Below are 15,196 nucleotides of genomic sequence, written 5' to 3'. Positions count from 1 at the left end.
AAAAGAAGGATTTGAAATGACAATAGGTAGGATTATATGTGCTTGAATGGTATCCAGAATATTGTAAGACAGAGTAAAGTAGGATGTACATACATACATATGTAATGTTCAAAATACACATGGTGCATGATTGTATATACATATGTATGTACATATATGATGGTGATCAACAGTTTCCATCCACTATTTGATGAAAGCCTCTTCAATAATTATTCCTTAGTCTGAACTATTATATGTTTGACACTATTTTTTTTTATTTCATATGTATGTACATATTATATGTGTTTTGTGTTTATATTACCATTTGAATATATCCCTCATCTAAATATCTTCCATCAATTTATTTATTAACAAATGCCATATGTTTTCATTTCAATCTCTTCATTCGCTCTGTTATGTATTTCTCATTCATACCTTTCTTCAATTTATTTTACTTTGTCTCTTTCGGTGTTCTAAAAATACTAAGCTTCTCTGGATTCGATGGATATACACATACATATATCTGATATAATTAGGCTACTGTAGCTTGATATACATACATACATGATGAATAATATTATAGTCTTGATCACTTAGATCCATTAAAATAAAAATAAAAAACATATTAAACCGTTGATTCATATCGGCATATAAACGCTAATTATTAAAACGATAAAATTTTGTATTTTAAATATATTGCGTATGTATGTATGTAGATACTTTCCATAATAGAAATTCAGATCGTATCACAAAAATACAAAATATTCCATTACATAGATGTCTTGGCACTGAATTTATCTTGGTGTTTTTTATGCACGATCTAATTTACTTATCGCGATTTGGTATACAAAGGTATGCACTTTCTTCACTGGGAATTTTCACCGTTTCCGACCGACCGGAAGTTGCGTGGCCTCTGACGAAATTCGCGCAATTTTCCACCTGTCTGCGGCCGCTCGAGGTCAAGTTTCTCGCCGAAGCACACACACACACACACACATACACAATTACTTTCGTCAGATAAAACTGGTCGTAGATTTGAATTTTGAATTAGATGATTTTCATATCTGCATTTATTTTCTTTCATGATTCGTATTTAGTTATATAAGTTACATATATTCATACTTTTGATGTGTAAAATTATATGTACATATAATCTCGCGCGTGACCTTCCTCACGTTGCGGTAGTAAATTGTAGAGTAGAATTCGCGCTTGAATGAAATCTCCCGTCGACAAAGACCGATTGCAAAACAGTTTTTGAATTAATTATGTTAACTTAATTTTATAGTGGCTCGCTTAGTTGATCTTGTATCTTATTAATAAAACGTATTTTAATATGTATTGATTTCCTGTCGAAGAGACGTTATAAAGGAAAGAAGGTTGATAAAATACAAATAGTATACAAGAATCTTGACATAGGTTTTTCCACTAACAATGGTTTTATATAGGACAATTCGAATCTGTCAATTTGTTTTTACAAATATTTTATTTTTTAGATCTATGTATATGTACATATATGTCCGGCCAAAATTCACCCCTGGAGTTTTATCGGTGGTATATATTCCTTGTATTGACATAGGTTTTACAGTGATTCCTTTATTTGAATAAATGTAGGAGACACTTGTCGAAATAATAGGATCGTACGAATTAAAAATGTCATGAAAACACGCCTATCACAGTTGGAGTCTACGTAGACCTGCCGTGGCGCACTTTTGAGTGTGTTCCTACCATTAAACAGTCTTAAAAACAGTCTCGCATTCTTATTGCCTTTCAACATTGTCCCGATCTTATGCATATACTATATGTCTGTAGAAGGATTGACTTGGAACGCATTTTAATTCATCTTAGGGCGCATGCACCACCAGTGGGCATTTGGAATGTTTTGGGGGAAGGGGAAGAATTAGCGAATCAATCATATTTTTTTAATGAGAATTTCAGTTCCGAAATTAATTTTTGATACTAAAATTGATAAATAAGAAAAAAACAAAAATTTTGCACGTGTATAAAACCGGTAGCACGTCTGTTCTATGCTATGGCATTCCAGGCCAAAACTAAAAAAAAAACCTGTAGTGTTTTCGGTGATATTTTATCCTTGTTGTGATATAGATTTGACAGTGATATATAACGGAGATCCCCATATTTGAAAAAAATGTAGAAGAAATTTGTCGAAATAATAAGATCGTACGAATTAACAATGATTTGACGACACGCCCATTGACAGCCGGAATATACCTAGGCATGCCGTGTCGAACGATTCTGTGTTTGAGTAAATTGTACATATATCTTGAATGGTTGATGTATTATTTTATATTAACAAACTATTTTTTAAGCTTTTTATTATATTTTTATTGTTGTAATCAAAACCTTCTCATAGCAATCGTTTATGGATTATCGTATGCCGACAATATATGTACATATACGTACTAGATAATATGATAGGATAAATTAATTGGAGTTTAATTCCTCAATTTGATTAGTGCTAACTGAGCTACCTCATTACTAACCCATTGGTTTTCGAATGAATAGATATTTCGACCTTATGGGAGCCTCGATCCTGAACCGTTCATATTCTTTGGCTAATCTTCAAGACTGGGCCATTCCTCAGTCACAGTTTGTGCAATACGCCATAACATCGCTCGAGGCGTTTGAGTAACCGATCGAAGAACCGGGGTTCGTTCTCTTTCTCTCTCTCTCTCGCTGTGTAGGTCAACGAAGTCGTCGCCGTCATCATCGTCATCATTGAGTTGCCGATAACGCAATTTGGAAAAGGTCAACGTTTTCGCCAGCAGCAGCAGCGCGCACCCACACTTGCAGTTTCGCCGTTAGAAGTGGAACGGCCAGTTTTCGGAACCAGTTCGCGAATTCCGACCCTATTTTGCTCACCGGGCCACAAAGATTGATTGTCTTTTTGCATAATTTTTGCACATACTAATCGGTGTGTGTGTGTGTGCGTGACTTTGTATGTATGTGTTTGTGTAATCCATTATGTCTTAATCGGACTCGCATATATTATTGTGTGTGCAACTTGACCCGTGTGCGCCACCAGTTTATCCGTCTTTCGTTTGGGTAACTTTCGCGAATGTGCGAAACTTGTAATAGATTTACATATGCTCTGAATTCGGATTGAATATTTATTGTGATAGATCAGGATCATAGAGTTGTGTTTCAGTCGTTTTATATGTTTTGTTCTATTTTTGAAAGGAGACTGAAATGTATTGTAAAATGAGTCGTAATCAGTGTGGTCTAATATTTCAACCCTTTCCAATCTTTAGAACTATTCTGAGAGTGATCAAGCAATGTACGTATTTACATATATAATATGATCAGATGAGATCTAAATTTTAGTTAGCAATGTGTTGTAAGAGCAATTGTACGTATGTAAGTGCTGCCAATAAAACTTTTTTTTCGGATACACTGATCCCAAATCTGTTGTTGAAATTTGGCTATTAGTTCAAGTTTGTGTAGAATTGGCAGTTTCATTATTTTATTTTGTGTGTTGTCTATTTCAAATCTATGTAAGTTGACTGACAAGTTTAATGATTTAATGATGATAATTTTATAACGACGCGATTATTTTTTTTAATAGTAATAGTATTTTTTATGCTAATACATGCAAAAATTTGTTAATTTTGTATGAAATACATATATACATAATTTTTTATTATGTATGTAATATATACGTTCATAATTGACAAGTATATGCAAAACTGTGAGAAAATTCATCAATTGGTTTTCACATCTCTGCATCTTATCTAAATTTATATTACATGTATATTATATAATATTTTTTATAATGAATATACAGCGCCAATTCTTCGTCTTTGTTTCGATTAATCGTCCAGACAGAAAAATAAATTAAGATTACTTTAAAAGTGTGATTAATTTCGTGCCCATTTTTGCGAACGAATTAGATTATAATAACTGCAGTCGGTTGCGAGACTATAATATATACTATCTAAATGGCCAAAGTAAGCACACAGTTACCATTTTGCGAGAGCAAATTGCAAACCTACCAAGGATTCACGCAGTTTCGAAATCTCCTGTCGTGTCGGTGCTAAATTACCCTCGTTTCTGAATTTAACACTGCTGACTCGGCACTCCGGTGTTCAATCAAACTACCTCTCGGTTATGATCATTATTTTCAATAATTCTCGAAGGTCACCTTTTGTCCATATGACACTTTTGCTAGCACTCGTCGAATGCAATCTCGTTTACTACAGTTCTATATACATATATCTATTAGTTGCAAAAATGTTTATTATGTATAATCATTTTAAGAATTGCTCGATTTTGAATGCGCAATATTTTATAGTTCGTGCACCCGGCGTCCGTTGCAACACGTCCGCCGGTGCCCACTGGCATTACCGATGATTGGTTTTAGTCGACTTATTAAACGCAGACATCATCTCGATTTTATCGGGCTTCGAGTTCAATTGATTTATTGGCTCATTGACATTTCGTGTGCACTCGAATTTTTTTGCCTGTCGGCCCTTTAGATTGTGTAAATGTTTTTTTTTTCAAGGACAATATGTGGCATACTTGTACTATTAATCTATTTAAAATTTAATTTTTGGTATGTGTGTCAGTTGTTTTAACCATTTCCACATCGTTTTAACTGTTTTTTTTTAAACATATAATTATTGACTGTAATCACAAATCATTAAATTCCGTACTAGTTCATTCAAAAACTCGTTTTTGACAGATTGACTGTAGATCGACACTAATCTTTACAAAAGTTACTCCCCGTGAAAAATTAGTACACTGCATGTGTACTTGTATGTTTTGCTTGTATGTTTAGATTTCGATTTGGTTATTAACTTTAAAATCGTTTGGATCCAAATTGGATCATATGATCGGGCTTTGCGTAACAAATTATTCTCATTGATTCTAATAGATACTGCTACAGTGATTTATGTACATATTTCACACATTTTGCTCTTGTATATATTATGTTTATTAAGTACCTTTGTATAATGTTTCTCTTGTTTTAATACTATTTCTAAGCAGGATTAAAATTTCATATTTTGTGTTATCTATACATATTCAGGGTGCTGATTTTCCACAAAAATTCCCTCATATAAATCTTTTGCAGCTTAAAATCTTTCGATCAATTGAAATCAAACTTTATTTTGTAATTCACATATTGTTTTTATGGCACTAATGGTCTGCATTTTTATTTCGTTGATTTAGTATTCAATTAGGTGGGTACATGTGTTTACATATTTAAGAGTGTGAATTGCAAATATAAATGACGTTCATTCAAGTTTTCGTATATGAAAAAATCGTTGACTATTACTTGCTCAGTTAATTGGTTGTCTAAATCACAAAACATGCAATATTATTCTTCAAATTTTCAATTGTAATTATTATAATGTTGGAAAATATTGCATGTATGAAAGCTTTTTGTGATATGAACGGGCGGGTAAGCGCCGAACCCATAATCGATTATTGTATTTATTATCGTCTTTTTGTCGTTCAATTCTGTCAGCGATTCGCGGAATACGCGATATCTTTCAATACGTAATTGGCTCAATTTCACTATTCGTAATTCGACGTTGACATTTTTCGCATTGGCTGGGAATTTTCCGTCATCTTTTTGCACGACTATTCAAAATAGCTCACGTATATATGTATGTAGGTATGGGGTATTACGACGCGTAATAATTGATGCTGCAGGCTCAACACGTGTGCTCTCTTACGTTATCCCAATTACCATTGTGCTACTAATTTATTTTTACTTCCAATTCGCATTATGTCATATTATTCTGCACGGATCGGCTCGCTTCAATTTATTACGTAAAATAATACGAATCGCAATTGGCCTGAGTGTCGTAATTTTTGCGGTTTTTTGGCCACCAGTCGTATTGATAGCATTTTTTTTTCGTTTGTTTCCGCAGAGCCAACAACACAGGTTGACATCATGCAGTATGAGCCCCTTGCTGCAGACGAGGTCTACCGAAGACAGAAGACCTCAACGAATCACCCAAAGGTCGTATGCGACCAGCATGCACAGCACACACCAACCCGGCTCCATGCCAGACTACACACAAGTGGATCCCTACAGGCTGCTGGAAGATGACCTATGTAATGTCTACGATGACATTCGACAAGTAAGATGCTGGATTTTTAAAAAAATAAATTCGTTCATAGATTATGCGGTTTTCACTATCATACGTTAAAACTGAATATTTTGTACATAGGCGATGTGTTTCAACTAAATACTATTTGAAGTTTTATTTGATTTGTTGGATTAACTTCATTAATTAATACGGCTTTAATGTAAGTATTGTTTTCAACTTTTAATCCTTCCACTGTTAGCTATCCCAATAGTTACACGTATTTGTGTTACCTTTCTCTGTCCTCGTTTTCCGTATCATATCCTTCTTCAATACTTTGTAAGTAATAGTGGTTTGAGGAAGTAATCAGCACTTGTCGAAAGTGATTTTTACAACTTCATATACTACGGATTGAGTTCTGAATGAAATATAATATAATTTCTTTATTTTACTTAAGATTATCATGCTGTCTTTTATTTCTAACGACCACTTTTTGTGGTCATTAGTATGTAATATGGAAGCAATGTGATAATGGAGGCCGCGGCATCCTATTGATTACAGTGCGATTCGATGATCTTGATGGTTCACCTTCCACTGATGACTCTCGTTTTTCACGTCCACACTCTCTCTGTGGCTCGCGATGCCAACATTCCTTTCTTCGTTCGATCCACTGACTTTACTTTCACTCGTAGTTTCACACGATGACATACCACACGCGCTACAATCGCCGATCCCATTCCATTGACGCATACGTATCTATTTCGCGACCTTCTGATCGATCGATTCCAGTTTCAATACGAGACGTCTAATGTAATCGAAGTCGCAAAATATCACCCTTCCCAGATGTTGCACTTTTTGACAACGCGTATGTAAGGTTGAAGTGGGTCATTGAATATAATCATAAGTACTTATGGGAAAAATTTACTAACTCAGTTAAGTTAGTTGGTTGGAAAAGGGTTTCATAAGCAAAATCGGCCTGTTATACCAAATTTCCTATCTTATTATTGATAATTACAATGTATTTATTAGTTTTTATTTAGTTGAAAAATATCCCCAGACTATGAATAACATCTATGTATGTATGTATATCAGTACTCATGTACGTTTTTTTACTGAACACAAAACAAGTTTCTCTAATGCGTCACCATTACCAACCTATATATCGTATATCAATATTTTATCATACACATTTCTATTTATATCATACAATGTATGTTTATCAAAAATCAGCGAATGCTGACCAACTGCTTTGTGACACTATTAGGCGATTTTATCCATTTATGTACATATTTAAGTCAAATAAATTTTGATTTCATCCTTATTTTATTGACAGCTAAAGAAATACTCTAAATTACTATTTTCCCAACTCTTTTGTACCACATCTCACTTTAGTGCCTCAAAAATCTCAAAAGTCATATAGCTCACCAAATTCTAAGCATCAATGAAGGTCATAAACCATTAATATACCCATCATAAACAGACATAAGCTATCAATAAATCCTCCCTATCTCTTATAGTTGATTCATCCATCTGTATTGAGAATTTTCTTGTTCTCAATTTTTCAATAAGTTGTGTTTCTATGTACATCCTTAGCCATCCCATACATTCTATTACTTGGTAATATTATTGCTCAGTGGAATTTCTTTGACATATTTATCATCGATTTCCAGAACTGTTTTGAGAAAACTGATTTAACTGGTTGGTGTAAATCCTGCCCTATAGTATGATTTTTTTCAGATTTAGCTACGAAAAGAGAAATATCATAATTGCTTCAACAGTTTGATATTTGCTATCATTACGTGTAGACAAAAATGTATTTAAAGTGCAGACACACATAATCAAACGGCACGCTATGCCTAGGTAGACTCCAGCTGTTAATGGACGTGTGTTTATGTCATTATTAATTCGTAAGATTTTATTATTTCGACAAGTTTTTCCTACATTTCTTCAAATATGGGAATCACTGTCAAACATGTGTCAAAACAAGGATAAAATATCACCTGAAAACGACACCTTGCAGGGGTTGAATTTTGGCCTGGCATAGATCAGGCGTGATAGCATTTTGATGTGTAAAACTATAAAAAAAAACACGTGCCTCATATATGTAGGTCTCTTAATTCACGAAGTCTTATCTATTAATAACTTATGTATTTATTTATTTATTACATTTTATACCAGGAAGGCCTTACAGGTAAACCCCAATGCGCCTTTCTGGCCAATTACAAACAATGCAGCATTTTTATTATACAAGTCGCTGAATTATGAGTAAAGCCCGGAGCCTGAGGGGGCCGTTTATTGTTCAAATGTTGTTAATGCATTGTTAAAGGTTTGCCGAACCTTTTTTACAAATCCCTTTACAACAATTGAACAATAAACGGCACGCTTCAGGTCCTACCTCTAATTATGAGACACTGAAAACTCGCAAATTAACGAGACATCTATGAATTGTACATACATTTTATTGTACATTAATCATACTCAAATAGTGGTGACATAGTAGGTAGGAAGGTTTTCCTCATTGCCCCCCCCCCCTCTTCAAAACATTCCAAAAGCTCTCCAGTGCGTCCCACGTTGGGAAACACTGCTCTAAATCATCAATGAAATTGAAATTTTTTTCAATTATGGCAGAATGGAGTTTTTTGCAATGTAGAAATGAAATGAATTCGTATTGGTATTTTTAATATACATATACAATATACAAAATCTATTGTTTTGTAATTCGTGGTAAATTACAATACAATAGCAATCCTCCATGATTAAATTTTATGTATTAATCCGATCGGTGGACCGTTTTGATTCGCGAAATTGATTTTTTCTACTGTGTCTGATTTGCATTAAATTGTACCCCGTGTATGTCGATCGATCGTAATTGTATGCTATTGTGCAACTGTGCGAATTTCCTCTTTGTTAACGACATTATGTATCACTTACATACAACCGCATTGTTCAGCAGTCGAACCATTTCACTAAAGTAAACCATATTCTGTCTATGCATAATTTATATACATATGTATCTATGTACATATATTATACAACGAGACATTAAATTCTTTGCGGATACTCTAGGCCAGTTTCGAAATCGTCACTCACCCACATTACCCGTTTGGGATCTTTCCTACTTTTGCAGCACGCACTTCAACACTTTCGCGCTGGCTCTGTATTCACAGTTCGATCGATTAAATCAAATGTGTATTTGAATTTGGATTTGATAGTGCGATTGAAAAAAAATCGTTATATTACAAGACGTTGTTTATAGTTCCTTCACCTGTATCTTCATAAAAAAAACTGCACTGTGACGCAAAGGTCAAATGTTTATTTTCTTTCTGTTTTTTGCAATTACGAAAATAGTTGTCTAACCTTGCTTGATAATTTGCTTGCTTTGCAATGATTACTATTTATAGTATTTTTGTTTTGCTATTACTGAAAGCAACATATGAAATATTTCATGTGATTATATGTATGTCAGTTTTATAGTTTAATATGAAACGATTATTAAACATTAATGATATAATCTCACTATCTCAGGGAAGCTGCGCTAGTTACATACAAGATGAAAATAAATTTGTGTCACTCTTGGTTACCTCATTTGTGTCGCGCTTAACTGTCGTGGTTTCCGTTTGATTTATGAATTTATTGCTCTTCATTATTTATCAAAGGTTCGCTCATTCAATCGACACTTTAAAAATTCAGAACTCAATACAAGTAGTTGAAATTTTTGGCAATATTAAGTTTGAGAGGTGGTTTCAATTTATTAAACAATTAGAACACTTTAAGAATATGTCGGTAATACATATATGCATATATACAAATAGTTGATACGCTTATAAATTCATCATATGAAACACGGTTTTTCCCAAAACAAGAAATGAAAGTTCACCGTGAATTATCGTATATTGTGTAACTGCGCCATAACAATATACAAGAATAGATGAATCCACTGTAAACCAGTTACTATACAATAAGAAACCGTGTCGAGAACGAAATTGAGAAAAGTTGACATTGCACAAACTTCCAATTGTACCATTTGACCGGGAACCTTATTATGTCACTGTCAGAGTCAGCTTTCATCGATCGGACTTTACGCACCTGTCCGATTTTCGCAAATCGGATTATAATTGGCGATGTGGATGCAAGTTTTCTGCGGCGAGTCATCTTTACGTTTCGCAACCGCCTAGTGTTTCTCATATTCAAATAGCTAATATCACGAGTTTTCCACGGTCCGAAATTTCGCCATAGCATACATATGTAGATATATATATATATATATATATATATATATATATATATATATATATATATATATATATATATATATATATATATATATATATATATATATATATAATAGCGCTTTGATCATACTCGATAGGTTTGCACAGGGATTCAAGGTCTCACGTTTGACCCAGTCTCCGATGAGAAAGGTGATTGAAAAAAATCTCGTGAATTATATTTTACGTGTATCGTTAGCTAATACCTTGCGATCGTATCGCAGTGTGTTCGGGTAAAACATGATTATTTTGAATGGGCTTCAATGATAAATATCAAACTCGAGATAATGTCGATTTGTCGGCATTCCGGGCCGATCATATGTTAACTGATGACATTTGAAGTTGACATAATTATAAATGTGTGCTGGGCGATTAGTGTACATTAATATGTACACGCTATTTTTAACAGGAATTCATTACTCAATGTAATTATGTGTATGTTGTGATGATTTCGGACATACGTGTGTATGTATTCTACAGATGATCGACCGTCAACTGTTGGCACAAGTGCGATTTACCATTTGCACTAACTAAATACCTTATAATAATTTATAATCTAGTTATTTAGCAATCGTTTTTTTTTGTCATGTGTAGCTCAGGAGGTTGTGATTGAAAGTCCACTTTAAAAACTCAAGCTTTGGAAAATAAACCGGCTCAGCATTTATTTCATTTGGCATTTTGTTGTGATCCAATTTAATGGGTACCATATATTTGATTTTTATCTCGGACTATAATTCTTTTATTTTGAAATAGGTGTGTCTATTGAAAGTCTTTGAGGGAAAATTATAAAGGAGTTATATTTAAATATTCTTGATCAAAGTCTTTCGCCGAAAATTCGGAAAACCGTCTGAGCTGAAGGGCTTAAATTTGGATTTGTCTGAAGATATATCTCATCATCAATCTGATACACTCCAATTTTTGTGTAATTTCGGCTATTCCAATCGAATTTTTTCATTTTCATTAAGTAGTGGCTTTTTGGCTGGTCTCCGGGCGTAATAATCTGGTATATCCTTTATTATTTCTTCAGCAGTTTTAAATAGCTTCCGTAAAACAAACTAGGCTATTGGGCGATCTTGCCTTTCAAATTTTCAACTTTTTAATCCAGACCCCTTCTTATGAGGAAAGGTTCCAGGTTTTTTTTTAGTTTTCAGTAATCTTGACACAGTCGATAGATAACATCCCACTTGAATGTAAATTGAGCAAAATAATACAGAGCTTACCATACTCGCGATTTTAATAATAACCGAGTGTTTATTCATACAAATTTGTTTGTAATCGATTTTGGTATTTACGCCTCGAAAACTCACACAAAACCGAACTCAAATTTTAGAAAACAATAGTTTTTAAAAGATGTGATCATTAAAAACCCAACACATAAATATTTGAACTGCCTAAAAACCGTAAAATTACAAATGTTGTGATTTATGTGAGCGCAACTGCATGTACTAATTTCTGTACATAATAATGAGTGAACAAAAATCGTTTTTTTTTTTTTTTTTATAATACTGTATAGTAAATGTCAACATAAAAATCTCATATAAAAGAAACAATAAGATTCTCGTTAAATTTCAGGTCACTTTCAATTCCTCGTTAAATAATTACAACTCATTAATTTTACACAATGCGAAAAAGTTTGGGAAATGTTTACCTGAACATTTTCTTCCGACAAATTTCAAGTTGAACTATACGATCTTTTTCTTTTAAAAAAACTCGTTTTACTACGTGTTTATTCCGTTGTGCATAACTTAATCGTCAACGCCATAAAATAACACTGTTATCTGATCACCTAGCAACATCTTTTCTCGTTCGTTTTCGTCCTTACCGATCAACATCCTGGACAACACACGTCTCGTTTGTATTCAAAGCTTCATACGAACGTTCAGCATGCGAATGTATCTACATATTTCGCATATAGTCTAGAATAGTAAGGAAAAAAAACAACAACACTCAATAGCGTGTCGTGCTCTGCTTACATATGCCGCTGCATTCTTCATTGGTGTTGCTATGGCCATGAAAGTGTTCATGGGCCACCTGTCAAGTTTTTTTCTTTTCCGGGTTCGAATCCGCAGGTCGCGCATACTAACCATTCGGAAGGAGAAAGTCATAAAAGTTTGACGTTTCATATATTTGTTACATGTATTTATGTATATCATTCAGTATTGTAATTATAATTATAAACATTCAATATCAGTTGTACAGATTGGTGGAGAAGGTAGAAATGATTTGATGACTTTTGTGTGTGCGAGAGGACTGATTTAAACGGTGACACAACTTGTCGAAGTCAGAAAATTACATAGAGTAATATGATTGTGTTGAAATTTGACTATGTAGTACTAATGCATCATCACCCGTTTATTTTATGTTATTACTTTATATATTTATGTACGTTGTAAATATTTATCGTAGTATGTACATAGATAAAGTAATAACAATAGAAGAAATTTTAGATCATCGAAAATTCGAATTTTGACAGATTCAAACTGAGAATCAATCACTGATAACGTTTTCGTGACAAAGAAAAAATGTGTTAGTGTGTGTTAGTATGTTTGTCTGTGTATTTTGGGGATTTTTTGAACACCGTTAGTCTTATCTAGATGCAACTTGATATCGGTTACTGAAATGCTTATCGATACTACGTAATTTTTTATCAATTTTTTTAGTTGACCGGAAATGGTACCTCCCCTTATATAATATTTGTCCTTTTTTTATGTTTATAGATTAAATTATCTCCCAACCCTTAACGGATCAAACTGAAACTTTCTTACATACATGCAATAGAAATTATAAATTTTATACATTTATATTTTTTAAATATTTTTACCTCTACCGGAAGTAGTACTTTTACTCTAGAGAATCGAGGTTTTTTTATGCTTTTCTCAGAAACCCTTTGGATTATTGAACTGAAATTTCATATCTAGAATTTTAAGCTTAATAACAAGTTATGTAATATATAAAAACACTCGTCAACCAATTGGCAGTTTACTCTTGTTCGATTTTTCTTCCACTATATTTTTCGACCCTTAAAATATTATTTCCCGAGAAAATTCAAGTATAACAGTAACAATGCGGTGGAAATTCTAGGAAAATCAGTAATAAGTGGAATTTTTTCCACACCACTCATTTATATTTGTATTTTTTATGTACTAGCTTAGAGTTGATAAGATTTTGGCTAGAATTCATAAACTGGAAGTAGTAATTTTTTTTAAACAATATTTCATTATTTTATTTTGACCTTTTAAATTATTTCTCTCTACTTGATATTTTATCTTTATAATATTTTTAGTGATGTTAAGTAATACAAAAAATTAAACAAAATCCGACAACCTGAAGTAGAAATTTTGTTTTGTGTAAGTTTCCCTACATTTGCGTTCAATTTTTATCAAAAATGCTCTCATAGCTGGTATATGTGAATGTTTATGTATGTTTCATTATCGAATTTCGTTTTTTATACGTCGTATTCTATTCCTCAGATAAAGTCGTGGGATGGTCACATTCAATTTTTTTTATAATATAATAAATATACCGTTACATATAAGTACATGAGCAAATGCACTTTTCTGTATTACTTTGTATATGAATGGACAGTGTATTGTATAATATTGTAAATGTTACAAAGTTTCGCGATTCGATTTAATTTTAGATTAGCGTTCGTCTATCGGCCGCTGAGTTTGAATTACCGCGCATATAATTGCATAATTACCCAAGACAAATTCGCAATCGTGATTGATACGGGTCAAACGGGTGCATATCGATTGGTTAGCTTCTGTTCTATGTTACGCTCTATTACTCTCGATGAAAAAGGCAATTCATTTTGCAAGGTCGCCGTTTTGAAATATGATAAAAAATGCGTTCGAAACCGTAATCGGAAATAATACAATAACACTATAGACTCTTTTTAAATATAATAGTTGAGCATGTTTTTAAATATAATAGTTCAGCATGGTTCTACTTCTGTTGTAAATAAGTCTATATTGAAAGTTCATGGATTCATGTTTTCAACAAGGATTTTAGCGAGATCAATGACCGATGTATGAACGACTCTTCTGGGTCATATGTATGTACATACATCTTATTTTGTCAGTAGGTTCACACAAAATAAAGGTCCATATTGTAAGAAAGCTTATTCTTATCACACTTTTCATCATTAGATGCAAATATTTATATGTTCAACCCGTTGATTATCCGTCGAAATATGGAAAACTTCTTGTTAGTTGAATGTCTTATGAGATTAATTCATTCTTTCCCCGTGTCTGACTTTCCCGTCTTCTGAGTTTCATAATGCGGCCCTACATGCTCTTCCAGCCCTGTCAACATTCCGCAGCTTGTAGTTACTCGACTAGAGTTTTCCCAGTTTATTCCAGCGCTGATCTGGTCACTCCATCTTGTTGGGGATCGTCCTCTGCTGCCCCCAACCCTTCCTAGAACGACCAATTTTTCCAGGCTGCCACATGTTCTCTCCTCGGGATGTGCCCAAAGTACTGGAAGATACGCCTGAGATAAATGGATGATATTTCCTCATTGAGGTGTTTGAATTAAATGGTTAATGGTGTCGAAAGTTCAAGACGTATTTTGTTTTATTTTTATTTTATTTACACACATATACCAGGAAGGCCAATAGGTAATCTCCAATGTGCCTTCCTGGCCAATTACAAATATCGATAAACAATTTATAGAGTAATTTTACAGAACATTATATAGACATTTATGGATAAATTTTTATAAATCGCTGAATTCTAAGATGCAGAAAAACTCGAAATGTGAGACATCTATGGACAAATTGGCAGAAGTGAATCCGAGATGATGTAAACTCGAATTTTGTGAGATATTGGACAGGGTTGTCAAGGTTTGGCCAGCAGCACAGCTAGGGTCTGAGCCGGTGACCACACAATAGAAAGC

General features: G+C 33.4%; 1 protein-coding gene across 1 annotated transcript in view; it reads left to right on the top strand.

The window, feature by feature from the left end:
- Window positions 1-6,008: 6,008 nt before the first annotated feature.
- qless (decaprenyl diphosphate synthase subunit 1 qless) overlaps window positions 6,009-15,196 on the top strand; it is a 40,992-nt gene continuing 31,804 nt past the window's right edge. The window contains exon 1 of the mRNA XM_077436864.1: window positions 6,009-6,086. Coding sequence (XP_077292990.1) covers window positions 6,009-6,086 — 78 coding nt within the window. The remainder of the gene's footprint in view (window positions 6,087-15,196) is intronic.

Source organism: Arctopsyche grandis, chromosome 1 (assembly GCF_051622035.1).
Source record: "Arctopsyche grandis isolate Sample6627 chromosome 1, ASM5162203v2, whole genome shotgun sequence".
In the NCBI taxonomy this organism is placed as follows: domain Eukaryota; kingdom Metazoa; phylum Arthropoda; class Insecta; order Trichoptera; family Hydropsychidae; genus Arctopsyche; species Arctopsyche grandis.
The sequence above is the reverse complement of the archived record's forward strand: the minus strand, read 5'-3'. Positions and strand labels throughout refer to the sequence as shown.